A 21,154-nucleotide genomic window follows, 5' to 3' on the forward strand; every position below is an offset into this window, starting at 1 on the left:
ATTCCTTAATTGACCTTAATTCTACACTTAAATCTCATAAAGTTCTTTTCTTCGGTAAGGCTGACTTTATGAAATTAAATAAGTTGCATCCGAAGCTGAGGTTAAATAAGTTGGAGCATCGCTGGGTCTACGTTTGCTGATGCTATTCTTAGCCGATGATACAGCTATGTGAGCTCACTCACATGAACTTATTGTTTTGTCTCATAATTAACAGAAGATTCAATAAAAAAAAAGATTCAACAAAAATAAAAATAAAAAAGGAAGAAGATCAGCTGAGATATGTCCAAAGCCCGAAGTAATGGCGGATGGCGAGGACAGTGGTCTCCCGCGGCCTGAAGTCTTCTTCGACTTAGGGATCGGAGCCATGGTGGACGGGACTTTATGAGCGGGAGCCTCTGCAGAGGAACCTACAGCGATTGCAAAATAAAAATTCTTGCTGGAATCCTTGGCACAGGCGAGTTTAGCGATTGCAGCAGCAGGCTTGGGGGCAAGACAAATGCACGCAGCAGAGGCACGGCCAATGACGATTGCAAAATCGGGGGCAAAAATGCGCTGCCTTTTTCGCCATGTCTCAGTATCTCCATCTCATCATGAAATCCTGACATCTTTGACAGTTAGGTAACCGCAGATTCTTATTTTAAGCGCACGACATGAATTTAAGTGTGTACCACAAAAAAGTAGTATAAAATAAATAGTTTTGTTAAAATTTTGATTGAAAATTTTGAACTGTAATATAATAGAGCCTTATATTTGTTACCTATTGTTGTTAATATAATAAAACAATATTAAAATAAGAATATTAATTTTTTAATAACATAAACTACAAACTAGTATTTTTGATCCAAGTATTTCAATACATTTTTTAACATCTAACAGCGTAAAATATCATATTTTATGTAAAATTGTTCACTATCTTTTGGGGCACTTTCCTTATTCTTATCCAACTATTTGCTCAAAATTATAAAAGTTATATAAATATTGAAAATTTATATTCATTTACGTAAGCTAAAAAAAAATTTATTTTAGAAATGGTCGCCCTGGTTCAGAATCTGTTTCAGAGAAGTTTAAAATAGACTGGGGAACGTACATGTCATCAAGAAACGATATTATATATATACGTTTAGATGTTAGAGGTGCCAAAGGACATAGCAAGAAATCACTGTACCGCCATCTAGGTGGGGTAGAAGTTGTTGATCAAATATCTGTATTAAGGTAAGAAATTAGATTTAAGCTTAAATACATTATTTTCCAAATTTTTATTTTTTTTTTATTTTCAGATATTTGCTTGATACTATCGGTTTTCTAGACGAAACACGAGTAGGCATATGGGGTTGGGGCTATGGAGGTTATGTTACATCAATGGTTCTCGGTACACAGCAGGATGTTTTCAAGTGTGGCATTGCAATTTCTCCAATTGCAGACTGGCTCTATTTTAGTAAGGTTAAATATTGTGAAAATACCTCAATGTAATAGTTTTTTATTAGACTCGGCATTTACTGAGCGCATATTGGGATTACCCTCGGAAAATTACAAAGGATATGTGGAAGCAGATGCAACCCAGCGTGCGCGCCTTATAAAATCAAATTCATTTTTTCTAATTCACGGATTGGCAGATTCTTCCGCTCCCTATGTTCATGGAGTTAAATTGGCTAAATCATTAACTGACGCCAATGTATTGTATCGATATCAGGTATAACAGCTCCTAAATATTAAAAAAATGTATTTTATCTATAACTGACTCCTTTCAGGCCTATGCAGATGAGAGCCATGACCTATCAGGAGTGCTTGAACATGTATATTCTTCAATGGAGCATTATTTTGCGGAATGTTTAAGTTTGGATCCTGATGACACTAAGCCGGATCTAGATCAAAACATTGTACCAGCTGAATAGATTATTTTTTTGTTAGTGGGCAAATATATCAGGTATAACAGCTCCTAAATATTTACAAATATTATTTTCATCTTTAATAACTGACTCCTTTCAGGCCGATGCAGATGAGAGCCATGACCTAGTGCTCAGGAGTGCTTGAACATGTATATTCTTCAATGGAGCATTATTTTGCGGAAGGTTTAAGTTTGGATCCTGATGACACTAAGCCGGATCTAGTGAAACAAGCTTGAGAGTTAAATGATTTACTTATATGAAATGTCTATTATGAAATGGTATTCATTTGACCATAAAGTCCATAACTTAATTGAAGTTATTAAAAATAATGAACGCAATGAAGAAATTTCAGATGTAAATCAAAGAAGGGCTTACAAACGATAATCAAATTTTTATTGGATCTCATTTAACATGGATAACATAGGAAAATAAAACATGAAAATTAAAGTTCTGGACTACATGATAATCAGTGCTCTTCCCGTTCACTCCAAGTCCGTTCTTCCTATAACGGTTAATTATACCCTTGCAGAGGATATTATAATTTTGTTCAAAAGTGTGCAACGCGTTCAAAGAGACATCTCCGACCCCATAAAGTATATATATTCTGGATCACGATCACCTCCTGAGTCGAAATAAGAATTTTTGTCCGTCCGTCCGTCTGTCTATTTCTACGCTTACTAGTCTCTCAGTTAAAAAGCTATCGACTTAAAGCTTTGCACACATTCTTCTTTTGATTGCAAGCTGTATATAAGTTGGAACGGCCGGGATCGGTCGACTATATCCTACTGATTGATTGATTGGAAATGCGAAAGCTTTCGGGTTTTTTTAATTAGAAATATGAAACTTTTTAGGCAAAGTAATCCAATCTACCAAATTTTATAAGGATCGGCCGACTATATCTTATAGCTGACATGTTACTGATCGATCGGAAATGGCATAACGTTGCTATTTTTAAAGATACTTCGGTCGGTTTTGAGCATTTTAATTAGAAAATCGGCCAACTATATACGATCCGATATATATATAATAATATAAGCTGCTACCAAACTGCAAGGGTATATAAATTTCGGCTCCGCCCGAAGTTTTCTTTTCTTGATTTCATTGAACTAAAGTTCTTAAAATAATGAATAGTAATCAAAAACTAGAACAAAGAATTTTAAATTATATTGGAGATTCAAAAATTATTTTAACCAGCCAGTGGGAAAAAAATTAAAAATTTCAATAACTCCTGAAAAATACTTCCAACTTGTTTAGGGTATCCTTGCAGAGAAAATTTAAATTTTACTGAAAAATTACTGAATGGTCGGAATTGCCATAACTTTGTTATTTTTTTAAGCTACATGAAAGGGACTATCTACGGATTCCATTTTGGGCAACTTAATCCTGCCTTAGCCTCTGTAAAATTTTTTAAGGATCGGCTGACTATAGCCGCCATATACCTGAATCGGAAATGATACATCATTTCTTTTTTTAAAGGGGCATGAACATTTTTATTTTTTTTTTTGAAAAGAGAAAATTGATTTGATAGTGAAATTCTCATAAGGATCGGAGAAGTATTCGATCCGATATATATCTAATAATATAAGCTTCTTTGTTAGCTTTCCTTTCTTTTTTTTATACATATAATAAAGATAGTTTTTTTAGACATATGTTACATTTTTATTCGGAATAGTTTGATATCAAAGTTTTTTAAAATAGTTTTCAGAAATTAATAATAATAGTATAATATCGTTCTGACGGGCACGAGAAGACGTTTAATCTGTACGTCTGTGAGTATATTTTTAAATCCACTCTGCTGTTGATGCTGAACAAGGATATGTATACCGAGTATTAAAAGAATTTGATTGTAATTTTTGAATCAATTATAATTATCTTCAATTTCTGTAAAACTTTACTAAACCAGCTGAACCTGCAATAGATACGTTTTGAACATAGAAACAGTTTTAGATAGCCATGACTTTTTGAAAATATGATATTAAAAACTCCAATTTAATTGACGAAAATATTGTTTAACCACCTATAATAAATTCAATAAAATTATTTCGAAATTCCAAAATTCCGTAAATCCAAAATTAGAACATGTTATGATCTACTGATTTCAATAAGAAAATAAAAATCTTCCATAGAAAATTGTTTGGGGAAAAATCATAGAAGACCAAAAATTAATGTAGAAAATCTGAGATTTCAACTTTTTTTAATTTTAATTGGTACACATACATTTCAAAAATGATATGTACTAGAAACAATTATGGTCATCGCCATTACACGGCCTACATTATTCAATATATGGTAAAATTTGATCAATTTCTTCTCTTAGGTGTACCGCGGAAACTGTGGGTGATAGAACCTATGTTTGTTCTGGACTTTGGTTCAGGGGAGCCTAAAGGTTATGGAGCGGGTAAAATTATGCGTGGAGATTTTTTGCTGTTGGCCTGTGTTATTTCTTTTCAATAAATGAAGAATCAAAAATTATTTCCAGGGGCCTTCCGATTTCTTAGGCGTTTTTGAAAGTAATAATAGCCCTATGTATTAGGCTTTTTAAGATGTATCAAAAAGGGGAATTCATAAAATTGTATCTACTTCATAAGAACTGTATATTTAACAATAGTTTAATATACACAATCCTATTCACCACAAAAAAAAATTATAAAACGCATTAATCACATTTAAGATATAATGATAAAAAAAAACTTAAAAATTCAAAAAAAAAAAATAGTTTATATTAAAAGGAAATTGATTATACAAGATCATTATGAAAGAACAGAGATAAAGTTGACGGTGCTTTAAAGTGTAAATATAATCGTTTTTGTATAAAGCTATCTAATAATAACGAAATTCAGCTCTTTAAACACAGCTCCCGGTTTTCTATCTTCATGTCTATTGATCTGGTTGTTTTGGTGGTGTCATTGGTAAATCTCCCCAGTTGTGCTAACATAGTTATTTATTGGTTTAGATTCATTTCTATTGACTTTGAGTTGATTTTTCTTAGGTTGTGTAAGAGTAATGTTATGTAAAAGTGAAGAGGGGTAAAAATTTTCGTTATAGCTCCCCTAAGAACAATTAAAAAAAAATAAAATCCATAAGATTCAGTTTACTCAACGGGATTGATTGATTAACTGGTTTAAATGACTTAATAAAGTCGATAGAAATGGATTTGGAAACTACTTAATTACTTAATTACTTAATTACTTAATTACTTAATTACTTAATTACTTAATTACTTAATTACTTAATTACTTAATTACTTAATTACTTAATTACTTAATTACTTAATTACTTAATTACTTAATTACTTAATTACTTAATTACTTAATTACTTAATTACTTAATTACTTAATTACTTAATTACTTAATTATTTAATTACTTAATTACTTAATTACTTAATTACTTAATTACTTAATTACTTAATTACTTAATTACTTAATTACTTAATTACTTAATTACTTAATTACTTAATTACTTAATTACTTAATTACTTAATTACTTAATTACTTAATTACTTAATTACTTAATTACTTAATTACTTAATTACTTAATTACTTAATTACTTAATTACTTAATTACTTAATTACTTAATTACTTAATTACTTAATTACTTAATTACTTAATTACTTAATTACTTAATTACTTACTTAATTATGAAAGATTGATTTCCCGTAAGGGAAAAAGTTTCAAACGTTTTCAGCGCAGGCTTTGAAGCAAATCCATAGAACATAGCCTGGTACTTTATCTTAGCCTGGCGAAAAATCTCTTTTTTGGAGGTGAATAGGTTAGAACCAGAAAATGCAATAGTACATCCACTTTTTTTTTGTTTACTTAAAAGCCTATTTTTTAATATTTTTTAAGTTGGTGAGACGCCTTGTAAACTTGTATTGTATTTAAAGCAAACGGATATTTTCCCGGCACATATGAATTAAAATCACTCTAGGGATGCAAAGAGAAATGAGCAGCTGCAAATTTGAAGGGCCATCTAAACTTTACTGTCGTTGCATATATTGTTGGGTTTTTTGTTAGTTTCGATTAGGTGGGTATGGTTCGAGCCTTCGAGATGAGTGGACGCCCCCTAGATAGGCCGGTACACATAGTGAGATGAACCAAAGTCCCTTTCTAAGAGTTAGGGAATCCGCCAAAATGGGGGAGGAACTAAAAAAAGGAGGAGGTTAAGGAGTCGAATCTGAATAAAAGGTCATCTTTTCCAGAAAAAAAATTTATCAGGCTCGTTGGGAAGGCCGTAAGAGTCGTATTTTCGCAAGGAGATAAGTCCCATAACATTCTTCGTTATGCACGGTGAAATTGGACCTAGCTTCTAAGTATCTTGAAATACTAACCGATAATTTTAATTTTTTTAAAAGTATATTGATGACGTTCTTTAAATTTAATCTTTGTTCTTTGCGGATTATTTAAAGCAGACGGATATTTCCACGGTACGCAAGCGTCGAAAAATATATTTAAAGCGGAATAAAATTTATGTTAGCCAATGTTAATATCTTAACATGCCTGTAGATCTGACCAGTCAAATTCCAAAATTAATTTATTCAGTTTCATAAAGTCAGCCTTACGAAAGAAACAAACTTTATGAGATTTAAGTGGATACTTAAGGTCAAATAAAGTATCGTAGCCAATAAAGTTCGATTAAAACTTCAGAAGGGGGTGATATGGATCCTAGAAAGGAGCAAAGTTGTTGAAAGAGTAATTCCATCCAGATCTTAAAAGAAACACAAGTCCAGTAGGCGACCTAACGAATTTGACCAAGTGACATGTCAAACATGCAGAAGATTGGAAACGAATCGATTAGCGGACAAATGCTGCCAGTATGTAGGTGGTTCGGACGAAGGTGGTATGTAGGAACAGGTAACATATAAAGATTGACTGGACAAATTGATTTTAATGCGGAAAGGAATTCTATATCACCAATGTGGAGTCTATGTTCACTATTAAGTTTCTTACCGTTAAGCGTTTTAAATATACAGCCTTTAATAAACAAAAAGCTCTGTTAGATTTAAATATATAAGCAATTTATTTTTCTAACTTAATTTTGTTTGTAGGCGTAGGGTGGAAGACCGATCTAAGAAGTGAGTGACGCGGGATCGCGGCTTAACGCTTGATGCTGCGGAGCGACCGAGAGATACCGCGAGAGAGCGCGACAATGCTAGCGCATGATGGCAGTACCGCAAAAATAGATGCCGGTTACATGACAAGATCGCCCATTACATCGCCTTGAGCACAGTCTTTCTCCCACCATTCAGCCAATACTGAGAACATATCATCGCCAATAACGATCGATGTCCAGCGTGCTGGTTGTGCTCATGAAAGCTAAGGATTATGCTTTGCGTTACCGGATGGGTCCTAGGCAAAATTACTGGGTGGCGACCATCGTTATCCAAGGATGAATTCTTGAGACGCCCGTCTACTCGAAGCAATCTAAACTGATCCCAAAAGGGTAAACGAAGCCATCGAATTGGAAGAGGCAACCATTCCCTTTGTCTGCAACGTCCTTATTTCATTACCCAAATGAGCGCACTGAAGTGCCCACAAAAGCCTTGAGATCATGAACGGTAATTCCTTTATGCCGAACCCGTCTGCCAAACTTATAGACGTACGCAAAAATTCACTGAAGAGCTGGAAAGGAGTTCGCGTATTTGCATGTCGCCACGAGGTCTGTGTATGGCGATTTCACCAATAAAATTGAAGAGCGAATCTCTAAAGCTCTAAAGTTTCTCGATTACTTTCGACACAGGCCAGTGCTCCTGTGTCTTTGAAAGATGAAGAGAACGGCCCCTGACACCATGAACTGTATCCGATCAGCTCAGTTGGAAGGGCTCCACGAGATAAGATGTCAGCTGGAAAAGTTAAACCTGGCCGGTTCTTCTCGAATCCAGGATAACACAACTGGCGAGTGGAACCAACAAAAATACTTCGCTTAGGCTGTGTAAGCGCCTAGGCTGTGAACATCCGCCATTATTCTCGCCAACAACTCAGCTCCAGCCAGCTCTACCTTCAACACAGTTAACGTCTTAAGAGCTGATACACGAGACTTCGCACATAGAAGTAGTCGCTCAGCCCCCGGCGACCTTGAAACTATTGAACCTTGAAACCTTGAAACAGACTCATTCTCCGTAGGCTTCAATACTGGCGTCACAGAAGCCATGAATGAGCCACGAGTAATCCAGAAGTAAGCGCCAGCCGAGGAAATCCTGCACTTTGGATGTGACTGGAGCTTCAGCAGATCTCCTGCCACTCGGTGCAAAATACCTAAGGAAAGCTTTAATCCCAAGAAAGATGCTCCCGGCATAACTTCTGCAAGAATATGTTTGCCTTAGTAACGACTGGACCAACAAGGCCCAGCAGATCGTACAACCGCGCTATTGATGATAAGACAGATTGTCGGGACGTAGACAGAAGAGCAGAAAACGAAAGCAGCAGCTGTTCAGTGGAACTCAGTGGATCCCAAGCCAATCCCAATGTTTTCGTGAAGTTGCTGCCGTCATCAAAAGTTAAATTCGCCCTTGAAAAGATTCGCTGAAATATTCCCTAAAATGCCAACAACCTCTTCTTTGGTGCTGCCACCAGAAATAAGAGAGATCCCACTAGAAAGTCTCCAACCTCGTCCTCAGCCAATTCGAAGCGAAGCATCGCTCGCACAGATAGATAGGACGCCGGCTTTTTTCCATATGTAACAGTGTCCAATTTATATATTTGAAGCTCTTCCAGAGAGGATTGTCGCCATAAAATGCACTGAAAGTAGCTGTCGGTCGAAGCCATCCTCACACAACGGCACATCTTACAAACGTCGCCAGTCAGCGCTACCGGATGCAAACGAAAACTCGGCAGGATGTGAAAAAGCTTAGGTTGAATGACCGGCCCATCCATTAAGATGTCATTCAAAGAATAAGCAGAGGGGTAACAACGGAACCGTCAAACATAGCTCTAAGTTTCGTCGTGGTGCTGTTCTTCTTTAGCACACAGTGATGTGGCAGAAAATATTTGCAATCTCGATGCAACTCCGGCGGAACCAGGGACATATGACCTAGGCTAAGATACTCCTTTATAAAGACCGAATACTGAGTACTCAGTTAGGGCTGACGAGACAGTTTTCTCTAGATCGACTGGACACGTCGAGTACGAGTCACCCAATAAGCTGGAGATATATTTAAATGACAACCTGACTGTATAGGTACCACCTTCTAACGGCACGAAGTTTTAAACAAAGTGACTCTCAAAATCCAGTTCTTCCTTTGACGCCTTCACAATCGGCCTCCACAAACAACCCAACCGAGCCGATTTTTTTGGATTGAGGGCAAACCAGGAGACAGATGAATTTTCCCCACACAAAGCATCTCGTAAAATAATCCAGCTCCAAAAAGCAAATCAGCTGGCTGAGGCTGGTGAAAATGAGGATCCACTAGCTTTACATTGGCGGGAATTTTTTAAGAGCTGACTTCCAATGCAAAATTGGGCTGAAGGTCAGTAATGTTGGAGGCAACGCTCGCAGTTACTTGCGCCGAGTAGTCTTTGGGATTGAAAGCTGACTTACACAGAAAACCCATCTGTAGAGAACCTTGCGTCACCTATACCGGATACAGACACCGGAGACCTTATCTTCCGGAGCTGGAGCTGGTTCGCCAGCCTTGTTGTGACTTTGTGTACCTGCGAGCCAAAATCGAGCAGAGCTGCCGAGCGGGCAGTAGAACTACGGAGCGGTTCCTAATATTGGCAGTGGCTAGCAGCACCACATTACCAAAACGATCCTAAGCGACGAAAGAATTGACGGCAGCGAAAACCTCGGGGCCTTTCAGGCGTAAGGGTGTTGGCCTTGAATACCAGCTGGCGAATTGCCACCAAAATGCAGCAGACTATGATGCCTGCGGCCACACGCACGGCAGCTTAAAGCATTGCAATCCCGAGATAGGTGACCAAATCCAAGGCACTTACGGCATAAATCCAGTAGCCTAACTTCTCCTAAACGATACTGCGGCGACAAGCTTAAAAACCTTGGGCAGGAGTTTATTATGTGAGAATGGCCATCACAGATCATGCATGCGGAAGAGTTTGTAATCACAAATACAGAGTTACCTGGATAAAAAGGTCTACGTCGTCCTACCGCAAGGTTTGGTGCATATGAGGTCGTCGGAAAATCCTTCTTGTTCTTTGAACTCCGGCGACACTACGCTGTCGCCCTGCTGAAATGGAACTTCTAAAAGCGACAACACGCACACACACAGATTCAATCACAGTGGTATTAATGACTGTGCAATATTCCTATAAGGATGACATTAGCATACCCATACACTCATACCAACTTCCACACATTCTTAGTGTGCGCCGAAACGGCCTTCCTGACCATTACACGACCTCGTGAAATTTTTCCAAAAATGCTTTGTTACCATTCAATAACATATACTTATAACATAACTTATAACAGTTTATTCAAATATAACTTTTCATTTCTCATCTAACGTTATAATTTTTATTACAAGTTACATCTTCATATTTCTGTGTTTTCTTTCTTAACTAATACAAATTCTTTTCTTTGACATAGCTCATTTTTACATTATCATTAACCATTCAGTTTTTCCATTATATTATCTAATGCGCCACACGCTATGATCAAAGCAATTGTTTTGCACTTGTGCTTTCATTATTTTTAAAAATTTCATTATTAGCCCTTAAGGCAACCTGTACATGATTCCATGTCTCTTTACATGATTTCATTACTGTCTCTTTCAACAGTGTCTTTTTCATTAACTAATACAAATTCTTTTCTTTGACATAGCTCATTTTTACATTATCATTAACCATTCAGTTTTTACATTATATTATCTAATGCGCCACACGCCATGATCAAAGCAATTGTTTTGCACTTGTGCTTTCATTATTTTTAAAAATTTCATTATTAGCCCTTAAGTCAACCTGTACATGATTCCATGTCTCTTTACATGATTTCATTACTGTCTCTATCAACAGTGTCTTTTTCATTACTGTCTCTTTCAACAGTTTCTGTATCAATTTCATTATTTAAATCCTTATTAAAACTTTCAAATTCAACTGGTATTTGTCCATGATGACATAAGAAATATGCCAGATGAGCATATTTATATTTTCGATTATTTGTCAAAGACCTGAGCATATATCTATCCCCCTCTAACAATTCAGTTATTTGAAAAGACCTTAGGACTTAACTTTGTTTGATGCCTCTCTTTATTTTTTATACGAAATCTTCAACCTTGCATCCAACAACTTTATCCTTGTTTTTATCAAATTGCTCCTTTTTATATGCTGCTACAGCAAAAATATTTTGACCTACTCGTGCTCTCACTTCTGCCAAGTTGACCTGTTCCCCCACATCGCAGGGTGGAAGCAATCCCAACGGGTGGGCCACTTTACCGATGAACAATTCTAAAGGGCTTGGGCCCTTTGGGCCTTTGTCACTCGACTAACCGTACAGTTTAATGCTAATTGAACTTCTCCTAGGCATCTTGCCAAGATCGATTGCTAGTTTCAACGGCAGTTAATAAGTTATTTAAGGTGCTCATAATGCGTTCAACTTGTCCATTTGCTATACTTACACCTGTCGCAATCATATGCAATTTAATTTTTTGTTGTGAACAAAACTCACTAAATCTTGTGCTGGCGAAACATCTGCCCTGATCCGCTATCACGTGGTTTGGTACTCCAAACAGAAAAATAGCCGACGTGACAGCATTTATGCAATTTTCAGCATAAATTTTAAGCGTATGGGTTAAATAAACAAATTTAGTAAATGCATCCACCTGGACAGTGATATCTTTTGATCAGACTTGCCACTCAACTTCCCAGTTATGTCAATGTGAATGGTGTGCCAAGGTGTATTTACTTTTGGTATTGGTTGAAGACTTACTTGAACTTAACCCGAAGAAGACTAAAATTTTACACGTAATACAGTTCTCAAGGAAATTCCGAATGTGTTGGACATGTTATCAAACCAGTAATAGTCATGGGCCTTATCTAAGGTCTTCTCCCATCCCAAATGCACGATGAACTGAACGGACCATGGATCTGATATATTTCCCTTATCCTTACGGACCTGCTCTCAACTCGTAAGGTTTAGCAATGTCCTCAGCAAGAGAATTTTCTTTAAATTTATTTACAATATTAACAATTTCAGAATCTTTACGCTGTTCGGTTAAAAGCCAATTGTCTGAAATTTCTGCCCGATTAACTCGTTTTTCTAGGATTTTGCAAGTCAACTCTGCTGAAGGCAGATTTCTTGAAAAGAAGTCAACATGAGACATTCGTTTATCTTCTATATATTGTATGTCAATAGTAAAACACTGTAAATACGCCCACCATCTTTGCACTCTGGGACATAGATCCAGTTTAGTGCTTGATGCTTTAAGTGAGTTACAATTAGTGAAGACAACAAAATTTCTACCCCATAAATAATGGCGAAAATGTTTTATAGACAAAACAGCAAGAGTTTCTAATTCATAGGAATGATACCGTGATTCAGCAGGAGAAGCAGCCTTACTAAAATATTTAATGACATGAGACATGTTATTGATTTTGTGTAACAAGATTGCACCGTATCCCTTAGAACTTGCATCGGTATGCAACTTAAGAGGATGGTTCGGATCAAAAATTACTAAGACTGGCTTTTGTGTAAGAATATAAACATCTTTCTGTCTAATTTCTTCATGTTCCGATTTCCAAACAAAATCATTCTTCTCCGAAGTAAAAAGGTACAACGGTTTCATAAAACAGGAAAATCATTGCATAAATTGCCTGAAATAAGACGCTAATCCAATAAATTGGCGTAAAGCAGAAACTGATTGAGGAGATGGCAAGGTAGTTAACGCTGTAACTTTAAGCGAATTCGGACGGATTTCACCTGCACTCCTAGATATTGAACTGTTGACTTAAGGAAAGAAAGTTTTTTATATTGAATGAGAATCCAGAGTTCGTGAGACAGTCAAGAGTAATTTGCAACCTTTTCAAAGCCTCAATTTTTGTTGCATCAGCCACCATTGCGTTATCCATATAAACGACAACAAACGTATTTGCAATGTGCTACATATGCCGCCACTACCAATACCCTTCAACACTTAAAGCAGGTTACATTCGCTTTTTGATGGTGGCCATATGCACTACTGCCACTACTGTTTGTAGCATGAGACAAAGGATGATTATGCTGCTGTTAAGCTCGACATTCCCTTATCTTTTGGCCTAATTTTCCACAGAAATGACACTTTATTGTTGAAAGTTTCGAACGCTTTATGTCAGGTGACGATACTTCCTTTTGTAGATTTTTCTTTCTCTTGTTGAACGTGAATGCTTTAAGCTCGGTAAAGGTTAAACGCTGCAATCTATTATCAACATGAGCCATCTTCGCAAGCGTCACCGAAACCTCAATTTCCTCTACATTCATGTCACGCCATTTCGTGATAAGTGACGTCACCATACGACTAGCATAATTGGAGAGGCATTCTCCATCGGTCGAACAATTAGTTAACATTGACAGAAACATGGCCGCTGGTGTTTTTACAATGCCAAAATGCTGCATAAAAAGTTCTTTAAATTCGTCCCAAGTTATCTCAGGATAACATATGCGATGCACTACCTTCCAACGATGCACTCAAAGCCATTACCAACTCGCTGCCTTTAACAGTATTTTCTGCCAAAATTATATTTACGGTTGAACACCAGGTCGATGCGTCAGCTCCGTCAAGGTCTGCGTTGAATTTTGGAAGCACAATTGTTTTTTTTATTTGTTGTTTCAGGTGTCGCCGATTGTACAGCTTTAACAAGCTCGATAAGTATTATTCATCAGTATTATTAAGTAGCGAGCCAGATCCAACTTCTGATGTTGCAACACCGTTATTTTCCGACATCGTATTAGCACAGCGAGTTTAAGTTTCGACCACACGACGACCAAATTGCAAGTGGCACTGCGTCGTCCCTTTTTTTTTCTATCCTTACCACCAAACCACACTCGGCGACAGCGACATTACGCTGTCGCCCTGCTAAAACGACACTTCTAAAAGTGACAACACCCACACACACAGAACCAATCATAGTGCAATTAATGACAGTGCAATATTAATATAAGGATGACATTAGCATACCCATACACTCATACCAACTTTCATACCAAGGATGACATTAGCATACCCATACACTCATACCAACTTCCACACAATCTTAGTGTGCACCGACATATACACAATTTAATTCTTTTAACTTGATGATTTTGTTGATATACAAAATATGGGATATATGGGATATGGGACATATACCTGTGCGTAGGGTTGAAGACCGATCTAAGAAGTGAGTGACGCGAGAGCGCGGCTTAACGCTTGATGCTTGATGCGCGGTTGACATTAGCATACCCATACACTCATACCAACTTCCACACAATCTTAGTGTGCACCGACATATACACAATTTAATTCTTTTAACTTGATGATTTTGTTGTTATACAAAATATGGGATATATGGGATATGGGACATATACCTGTGCGTAGGGTTGAAGACCGATCTAAGAAGTGAGTGACGCGAGAGCGCGGCTTAACGCTTGATGCTGCGGAGCGACCGAGAGATACCGCGAGAGAGCAAGACAACGTATGAGGAGATTAAATCTCCCACACGCCAAGACAGGTGGCAAGAATGGGCAATAGCGGGGGGGCAGGAAAGCTGGCACAGCTGCGCACACCGACAATGGAGAAATAAACGGCGTGGAACTTAACGGACGGGCCTGCGCGGCTGTGTTTAGAAAGTGCGGAAGGAAAGAAATGCGTTTGGAATATAGGCGGCTTGAGGTGGCAGCAGCGGCGGCGGCCGAACCAGCACGGCTGCGCGCATGGAAGAAGAGAAAGAGTATGTTTCCTCTGGGAACGTAACAGTTCCGGGCGGGCCGTCGCATGAATGATTAAAAGCAGGAAGCGAGATTTACAAGGATTAATAGGCGCCTCAGGCGCTATATAAGGGGGGCCACCGGAGCGAATCGGGGCCGAGTCTTCTAGGAAAGCTGGAAGATTTGAGTAACAGTAGCAGCGATGACGAGGCGCGAGGGCGTCGTGGGAGAGGATCAACGGTGACACCAACAACAGGAGCAGCATCAGCGGCTGGAGAGGATTAGCATAGACCCGAAGCTGGAGCACGTGAGTCCAAACTGAGGAAACCGCTAGCCGAACCGGCGCCAGGCACGTGTTCGACGGCGGAGCAGAGCGGCAACGTCTGGAGAAGCAGCGAGGATACGGCGGAAGAGTCGAACTTCTTCGAACTTAACGAAGAAAGTTATAGAAAGGCTGGTTGGGAACTGCATGCCACACATGAAGATGTTCATAAGGCCATATGTATGAGCGTCGCTAGAAGAGGTGATGAGCGTAGCCGAGGAGTTCGAGCAGTTGTCCTTAAATGAAGAGGCGTTCAATAGGCAAGCCTCCACAGAACCACTCTGAGATCACAGGCAGCCGGCGATAGAAAGCGTTAGACAGGAGGCAGAAAGACGAACCGCACCAGAACCCGCCAGAACAGCAGAGCCCCCGGACAAGGGTGGAGGCAAAGATGGCAGGCGGAGGGACAAAGCCAAATGAGGCACCAACAGCCAAATCAGCAATGGGCAGGAAGTTGCTGCCAAGGCAGATCGTGAGGTGCTGCCTCTCAAAGCTAGTTGGAGGGTTATCAGGGAACGATCAGCAGTTGACGGCGGTCGTCAAGATTGGAGGATCAGAAATTAAGGCCATGATAGACACCGGGGAAATGGCTAGCTTAATTTTAAGTAAAAATTCCGGGGAGACCCCGGAAAACGCCGGAGAACGAAAACCAACGAGAAGTTTGGTAAAGTTGGCCAATGGGAGCCACACGGAAACTCGAATGGCACTCCAGACGACGGTAAGCTTTGGCAACAAGGAAAACAATTTGAACATGCTGGTGTTGCCAGGCAAAGGAGACAGCGCGGTGCTAGGATGGGATATCCTCACAGCATTTGCCACAACAATAACATGCGCAGGCTACCAAGTCACGATCCCGAAAAGAGAAAGATGGAGCGGATGGCTGGAGGATAGGCTGTCAATAGCGATAAGAGGATCCTAGGAGGAATGGAAAAGTGAACGGGACAAAAGGTACATTAAGAAGGAGCTAGTGGCGTTCGCAACCCAGAAGGGTTGTTCGAACGTAACGCAGCACAGGATTACGATGAAGAACGACATCACAATAAAACAGAGGTATTATCCGAAGAACACCAAAATACAGGGGGAGATCAATGCAAAGGTGGAAAAGCTGCTGGAGAAGAAAAAGACGGGTCAATGGAGAATGTGCGTGGACTTTCGGCAATTAAATAAAATGCCACGAATCAAATTTATACTGGAGCAACTAAAGGAAGCAAAATTTTTCAGCAAAGTCGACCTTAAAGACGGATAATGGCAAATCCCACTGGAGGAGGGGGCAGGTAGTACACGGCTTTAAGGTACCAGGGAAAGGTCTGTACCAATGGAAGGAGTCAGGGAATTGGCATGGATCCCGGAAAGGTTGTGGCGATTACTGAGATAAAACCCCCAACAAACGTGAAGGGGTACGTCAGTTCATTGGGATGGCGTCGTCCCAGACTTCGCTGGGGTCGCAAAACCATTAAAGGATCTTCTACGATTAGGGACAAAGTGGAAATGGATGGCAGAGGATCCAGTGCTGGCATGCCCGGATTTCTTAAAGAGATTCGTACTGCACACAGACGCAAGCGAATATGGCGTGGGTGCGGTTCTTACGCAGGACACTGATGAGGGCGAGCGGTTAGTTGCTTACGCCAGTCGAACGCTGATCGGAGCAGAGAAGAATTACTCGACGACTGAGAAAGAGTGTCTACCCATAATATGGGCAATTCGGCAGATGAGACCATACCTGGAGGGGTACCAAATGAAATGGTTGAACAATATAGAGAGCCCACAGGGAAAGATTTCGAGATGAGTCTGGTTTACCGACATGTTCCACATAGAGCAGGTAGCGAAGAAGTGACATCATGGAAGCGGTGTGTGCCGATGGATATGAGGCAGCAAGAGCTGAAGGAGAACCACGACGCACCGGCAGCAGGGCATCTAGGCAGAAGAAAAACAATTGCACGAATAGTAGCATGGTACTTCTGACCAGGGATGCAAAGGGATATAAGGAAGTATGTCAGACAATGCGAAACATGCATGCGGTACAAACCAAGTTAGATGCAGGCCGCAGGGAAAATGCTGACACAGATTCCAGAGGAGCCATGGACGACGGTATGTGCGGACTTCGTAGGACCTTTGCCGAAGTCCAAGCATGGGACCACCATGCTAATGATTGGCCGATACTCGAAGTGGACGGAGATAATTCCAATGCAAAAAGCCACAGCCGAGACGCTGCAGAAGGAGCTCGGACGAGAGCGATGTGAATCTCGTCAGCATGCCTGGATGGGACATCCGGCGGCTCCGGGTAAGACGGAGGGTCCCAAGAGCGATGGATCCCGGTGGACACGGTTTTCGAGTGCGCGGGGGCTCCAGCGGTGTACGCGTCACGGTTAAAAACAAAACGGTTAAAAAAAATTTAAATAAAAACGCATACTAAAAAAAAAAGTGCAAAAAATTTAACAAAAAATATTTAAAAAAAAACAAAATGGAAAGATACAAGTTAACACCCGCTAATTAAGCTCCCCCCACCATCAGCAATGCGCCGGGCAATTGCCCGCAAATACAACCTTTAGCGCTCACAGCCCAGCGGAGTCAGCGGATTCAAATTACACTGCACCGGCAACGACGGCACGAGGCGCTGACGCTGCAAATCCCACGGTTGTGCCGAGACAGACCACTGGAGAACAACGGAGCTCGCTTAGGAATAATTAGTCTTAATTTAGACACACAACTAGCTTAACGCATTGGCTTGCCATTGACGACCTTTATCAATAAATCAAATTCTAAAATCTCGATAACCAACTTAAGCGTTTTGACTGGAAGGAGGGACGAGCCTGTACCGATGCACATCTTCAGCTCAATCTTCAGGTGAGGGGACCTCACAAGGACCAATGGGTCTTAGCTGGCGCCCGAACACTCCATGTCCTTCAAGAACATAGAGCCCGATAAGTAAAATTAAAGTACCATTATAGCTATAAAATTAAACAAAAACGCGGTGGTGCGGGAATTGTTTTATGTGAATGTGCTAAAATAAAAAGGAAAAATTAAAATGGTTTAAAGATATTCTTCATAAAAAAATGTGAAAGAATATTTTGTTCTCGGTGCATTACCAACCCGAGACGTGCAAAGCCGAAATTTTGAGAAAAGAAAATTAAGTGAATTTGTTGAAATTTGTCACCTCAAAATGAATTAAAATTTTTCATTTTAAATTAAATTGAAATTTTTCGAATTAAGTGAAATTTGTCAGCCTAACAGGATTTGACCAAACTCAACCGAAACAAAAAGCGTGGCAAACCTCTGAAATATGAAAGGGGCGACAAGGTGTATGTCGCAAACAAGCAAATTAAGACTAAGGAAAAACAAAGGATTAAGGCCGAAGAAATTTTGGAAGAAGGAAAGGTTACGGTAACAACTAAGTCAGGAAAGATATTTCACAAATCAGATTTTAGGAATAACAAGAAAGGAAAGCTAACTTCGGGCGGAGCCGAAGTTGATATACCCTTGCAGTTGAGTCGCAGTCCGCTAGGTGGCGCCACGCATCTTATATTATTAGATATATAGCGGATCGTATATAGTCGGCCGATCCTTATGAAATTTGGCATATCGAATTATTTTGCCAAAAGAGGAATCCATTGAAACTCCCATGCTTTTAACTTGAAAAACAACGAAGTTATAGCATTTCGACAAACTTATGAAATTCGACAAATCAGATTTTTTTTCCCAAAATTGAATCTGTACCAAATCCCATCTATCTAACTTAAAAAACACCAAAGTTATGCCAATTTCGATCGTTCTATGACAGCTATAGGATATAGTCGGCCGATCCTTACGAAATTTTGTACATAAGATATTTTGGTCAAATATAACATGTGTAGAACCCTCTCCTGTGGGTGTGTAGAACTCCCAACCCTCTAACTTAAAAAACACCAAAGTTATGGCATTTCCGATCAATCAGTTATATGGCAGCTATAGGATATAGTCGACCGATCCCGGCCGTTCCGACTTATATACTGCCTGCAAAGGAAAGAAGGGTGTGTGCAAAGTTTCAACTCGATAGCTTTAAAACTGAGAGACTAGTTTGCGTAGAAACAGACAGACGGACAGACGGACCGACGGACAGACGGACAGACGGACAGACGGACATGCTCATATCGACTCAGGAGGTGATCCTGATCAAGAATATATATACTTATATACTTTATAGGGTCGGAGATGTCTCCTTCACTGCGTTGCACACTTTTGACCAAAATTATAATACCCTCTGCAAGGGTATAAAAATGAGGACAAAAAATATTTTACAAGGCTTGGTTTCATAGCAATAAACTATGGACGCCTAACATTATATATTCACACCCTTAAGAATACACAAAATCTAAAAAAAGCATAAATAACTATGTACACCTAGCTTTACATACACCTGACACCCTTAAGATGTAACGAACAGTCGCAGTGCTGAAGTGGCATCGTTGGTGATATCGGATGAGAGAAGTGGTTGCACGCGGCCATATCTCGTCGGCTAATGGGCGGGTTCTGTAACACCCTCTTCTCTCTCCTGCCTCGGAAATCATAAATTATTTCAACATTGATGCGTGCGCGACCTCACGAACCGCGTAGGTCACACATGAACTCCCCAGAACGGTGGATACAAGGATCCCTTGGGGGTCCCTGAGAAAGTCCATGAGACAGTGGCAGGGCGGTGGCAAATTGGACGTGGCGAATTATATTTTCTCACTCCATTATAATTTCCGTATTTATTTATTAAAGCCGGTCCTTATATCTCTAAATAAAATATTTTTCCCTAACTTCCTAAATTATATTTCTAATATATATATGCCCTATTGATATGCTTAACGTTATGTTATCACTATAGATTTATAAACTTAAAAAAAATTTGATTCGACAGAGGATGCGGAAATGCGATTAATCTCATCATAGAAAAATTGTAATAGTTAAAAGAGCTCCACTTCAAAGTCCGCGTTCGGAAGTGGCCCATATTCGATTTTCATTCTCATTTCTATTCGAGGCAATACGGTGGTTGACTATCTAACTGGTGAAGCCTCTTGGGCCGGAATTCGGAAAACGTGGAAAAGTATTGATCGGAGAATTCCGCATCACTTCAGCTGTCATGGCATGGGTTAAAGATTACTCAGTTTTTTTTTACATACGCGACGAGCCGTTGAAGCGCTTCCACTGCTCGAGGCTGAAAATGAAAATATACGCTTCGGCAGGACTTTTTCGTCTTCGGCCATCGTTAGGCCATCAGTCAGATGAACCCCTCCCTTGAACCGCGGAGCGCTTATTGAAAGGAAGCTGCTCTCACGCGGTTTTCTAACCTACGCTTTACGCTTGTTACCAGATCGTCAGAACCCGCAGTGGAATAGCTAAATATGGTCCTACTATGCGATCGGGCTGCCACATAGGCCCCTTTCCCGCCGCCCCGGATTGCCACCCCGTCCGAACTATCGCCGTCGTTACAAAGAACACACAAAATCTAAAAAGAATAAAATTAAGTCTAAAACCCATGTACCACTAATAATGCACACAAGTACTAGCTTGTAATACACAAAACACCTGTTTAGTTACCGAGCGTTTTCGGTAGCTTTATTTTTGTGTTCTAAATGTATTGCCTTTTATAAAAACAAGCACAGTTCGATTCATAGATATTGATATAATTTATTTTATCGTTTTGGCGTTTCTACAAATGATATATTTACATATGTGACTGAGTAGGGTTGACGACCGAATTAGAATAATGACGCGGGAGCGCGGATCAACGCTTGATGCTGCGGCAGATGCAAGTAGCCGATCGAATGCACAAGAGCGGAGGACGAGAATAGAGCGGGCGACGCGAACATAAACATAAAAGAAAGTGACGTCACGAATTCAATAAATTATTGCTGGCCAAACTTCTTTCCGGCGGCTGCTTGACCCGACAACACCGTTGACCGCAAATTAAAAGAGCTAACTTCCCATAAATTTTATATAGTATGTAAGAATTCTTATAAAAATAGTTTAAGCCAAAATATCCAAATTGACCTAGAACTTTAATTCCTAACGCTTCCTCTCCACCATCAGCATAGTCCTGATCCATGCAACAGGATCCGCACAGATCATCAAGTATGAGGCACCCGTGGTTTCCC

The 21,154-nt window shown here is 39.6% G+C and overlaps 1 protein-coding gene across 2 annotated transcripts in view; it reads left to right on the forward strand.

Annotated features, from left to right (window-relative positions):
- LOC26515113 (dipeptidyl peptidase 4) overlaps positions 1-4,876 on the forward strand; it is a 248,238-nt gene extending 243,362 nt beyond the window's left edge. The window contains exons 12-16 of one of the 2 annotated variants that reach the window (XM_044715313.1): positions 1,027-1,212; positions 1,278-1,435; positions 1,485-1,690; positions 1,749-1,924; positions 1,987-4,876. In XM_044715313.1, coding sequence (XP_044571248.1) covers positions 1,027-1,212; positions 1,278-1,435; positions 1,485-1,690; positions 1,749-1,892 — 694 coding nt within the window. In that variant the 3' untranslated portion in view covers positions 1,893-1,924; positions 1,987-4,876. The remainder of the gene's footprint in view (positions 1-1,026; positions 1,213-1,277; positions 1,436-1,484; positions 1,691-1,748; positions 1,925-1,986) is intronic. The other variant, XM_014903908.3, reaches the window with a different exon arrangement.
- The last annotated feature ends 16,278 nt before the right edge of the window (positions 4,877-21,154 follow it).

Source organism: Drosophila ananassae, chromosome 3L (genome assembly GCF_017639315.1).
Source record: "Drosophila ananassae strain 14024-0371.13 chromosome 3L, ASM1763931v2, whole genome shotgun sequence".
In the NCBI taxonomy this organism is placed as follows: domain Eukaryota; kingdom Metazoa; phylum Arthropoda; class Insecta; order Diptera; family Drosophilidae; genus Drosophila; species Drosophila ananassae.